This window comes from Buceros rhinoceros, unplaced genomic scaffold (assembly GCF_000710305.1).
Source record: "Buceros rhinoceros silvestris isolate BGI_N320 unplaced genomic scaffold, ASM71030v1 scaffold20588, whole genome shotgun sequence".
Classification (NCBI taxonomy): Eukaryota; Metazoa; Chordata; class Aves; order Bucerotiformes; family Bucerotidae; genus Buceros; species Buceros rhinoceros.
Genome location: NW_010425392.1, coordinates 3,829 through 6,337, shown reverse-complemented (window position 1 = coordinate 6,337; position 2,509 = coordinate 3,829). Strand labels below are relative to the sequence as shown.

The window sequence follows — 2,509 nt, the reverse complement described above, 5'->3', positions numbered from 1 at the left end:
CACCCGGGGTCCTGGGTAGGGGCCGCTGCAGCCAGGCTGGATTCCAGCGAGCAACAAGAAGAGATGTAACTGAGTGTAGGATCCCTGCCTGTGGCACTTGCACTCCAGGCAGAAGCGCCAGAGTTAGCGCTGGAGACGACTGGGTGGTGCCGGCCGGTGGCTGGAGGTAGACACGTGCCTGCTCTGCTTCTCAGGTCAGATGTTGGAGACACGACGAAAAGGAAGAAAACGCAAAACGGATCCGGACGGTCGGCAATCAGACGTCGGCAAAAGTCACCAACCTGCGAGGCAACGTGCTGTATCACTTGGCAGTCAGGGCGTACAACACGGCTGGGACCGGCCCCTCCAGCGCCCCAGTCAACGTCACGACGAAAAAGCCACGTGAGCGTCTGTGAGGGTGGGGGCTCTTGCCTGGGAGGGTTTCTGCCAGCCACCCTGTGTCTCGATGTCAAGCTCTCTCGAGTCTGAAGGAGCTGCCAGACGGTTCTCTGTCGGGTTTTTATGCAGAAGACTTGCCAGCCGCTTTTCCTTTTGCAAGGCTCTTCCCCGCGTTAAGTAAGCAGAGCATGCAAAACCCAAACCACGGCGTGCCGGAAAATTAAATATTTATCTCATCATTCAAGAGGGCTTTTTTCTTCTCGTCTCAGGCATGTTGAGCAACTGCCTGACTGCTTTTTTCATTTAGAGCGCTGTGTTGTGTCACACCGCCTGTGACCTTGAGGACACAGATCGGTGGAACAGCTCCTCATCTCTCCTGGGTGGGCTGCGCTATGGTGGCAGACACCTGGTTGGCACTGGGAGGCACTGGGAGGGATGCCTCAGGGAAACGGTGCTCCGCAGTAACACAGTGCTGTCTGTGTTTTGGTGTAGCACCGAGTCAGCCCCCCGGGAACATCATGTGGAATTCTTCCGACTCCAAGATCATCCTGAACTGGGACCAGGTGAAAGCGCTGGACAACGAGTCGGAAGTGAGAGGCTACAAAGTGAGTGTCTTGCCAGCAGAGGCAGCTGGCCAGCACTGCCCTGCAGCTCCTCCCTCACCACCCCCTGCGCCCCCGGGGAGTCCTCCCTGAGCTTCAGGGTGCTGGGACTGGGCTGCAGGGAACGTTTCCATGAGTCCACTGTCAGGTTGGGGTTTACAGTAAGAGCAGACAAGATGTTTCTCGTGGCACATGCGTGCTTTCCCAGGTTAAAACCAACCATTCCTCCCCAAACAGAGGCCACACCTGTGCAGACTGAGCGCGTTCTGCCGGCTGCTCACCCTCCCCACGGCAACACTCGTCCCTGGAGCTTGTCCCCGTGAGGGTCTCAGCCCACGGACCTTCACCCGCTCCTTCCCTCTGAAGCTCCCACTGCAGAGCTGCTCTCCTGCCTTTGGTGGAAACCTTCCAAAGGCTGGACTTGACTCCTTAATTGCAGATAAACAAACTGCTTTTTTAGTAGCTCCCATTTTCTCCAGAAAGCAAAGCCAAAAGGAAAAGAAAAAGAATCCTCATTAGTAGCCATTTTAATCGGGTATAATTTAACTAGAGAGAAATCTTGGGAAGAATTCAGCTCTATCGCCTTACACAAGGGTTTAATTTGGCCCAAAGAAGACAGCGGTGGGTGATTGCCAGCCGTTGCCTTGAGGGCTGAGTTGTGCAAACATTTCCCACCAGAGCTTGAAGCAATGAAGGACCTGGACGTGCTTTGTGTTTCGTCCCCAATCCACAATGCCGGCAGTGGCAGCTCAGTGCGCCTGTGCCAGCTCTCCTGCGTTTCGGCACTCACACTGGAGAGTCTTTGGTGCCCTGAATCGGACTGTGAGAAACAAGTAACTCCTCAGGGTTTTTAGTCAAAACCTCAGAGGACCCTCAGCAGCTTGGCCCAACTTTTCACTCCATGTTTTAGGTTTGAAATGCACAGTAAGAAGTCAGTTGAAAGAGGGTGAGACAGACTTACCAACCCTGAAAAAGCAAACTACATCTAGTGGGTTTCTAAAAGTCCTCTCTTCAGGATGACACAGCCAGATTTCTTTCCTGAAGCACAGCAAAACGGTGTCCGTCTTTTTCTTTCCTTCCTTTTTCCTGGAAATTTTGTATTTTATGTCACAATTGATTATCTAGCTCAGTAGAATTCCCAGATCTTAGGAGGTAACTCAGAACAGCCCGGTGTTCTGGGAAGCTGCTCATGGCACTGCATCAAACACCCCAGCTCGCGGTCCCGAGGCAGCACGGTCAGAGGCTTTGACCTCTCTGGGTAAGCCTCAGGGTTTATTTCAGCTTGATCAACTCAGGAGTTCACTGAGGGGACCTGCCAGGTACCGAGGCCACATTCAGTGCTGCGCACCGGCATCATCCTCCTCCCAGTGTCACCTCCCCGCCCAGCGCTGTCACCGCTGGGCTGGTGCGTGTCCCCAGCAGAACCCTCTGTGACCAGGCAGGGTGTCTGCGCATCAGAGGCAGGAAGAGAGCAGCAGTAAATCTGGCAGCCCTGGGGGCAGCGGCTGCCTCTGCCGTTTCTGCCTCCT

At 54.5% G+C, this 2,509-nt stretch overlaps 1 protein-coding gene across 1 annotated transcript in view; it reads left to right on the top strand.

The window, feature by feature from the left end:
• The window catches only part of LOC104497845 (contactin-4-like), a gene marked incomplete at its 5' end in the record, with an annotated part of 10,604 nt that overhangs the window by 5,207 nt on the left and 2,888 nt on the right, over positions 1-2,509 (top strand). Inside the window, 2 exons of the mRNA XM_010141142.1 lie at positions 195-381; positions 871-983. Of these exons, the coding sequence (XP_010139444.1) occupies positions 195-381; positions 871-983 (300 nt within the window). The remainder of the gene's footprint in view (positions 1-194; positions 382-870; positions 984-2,509) is intronic.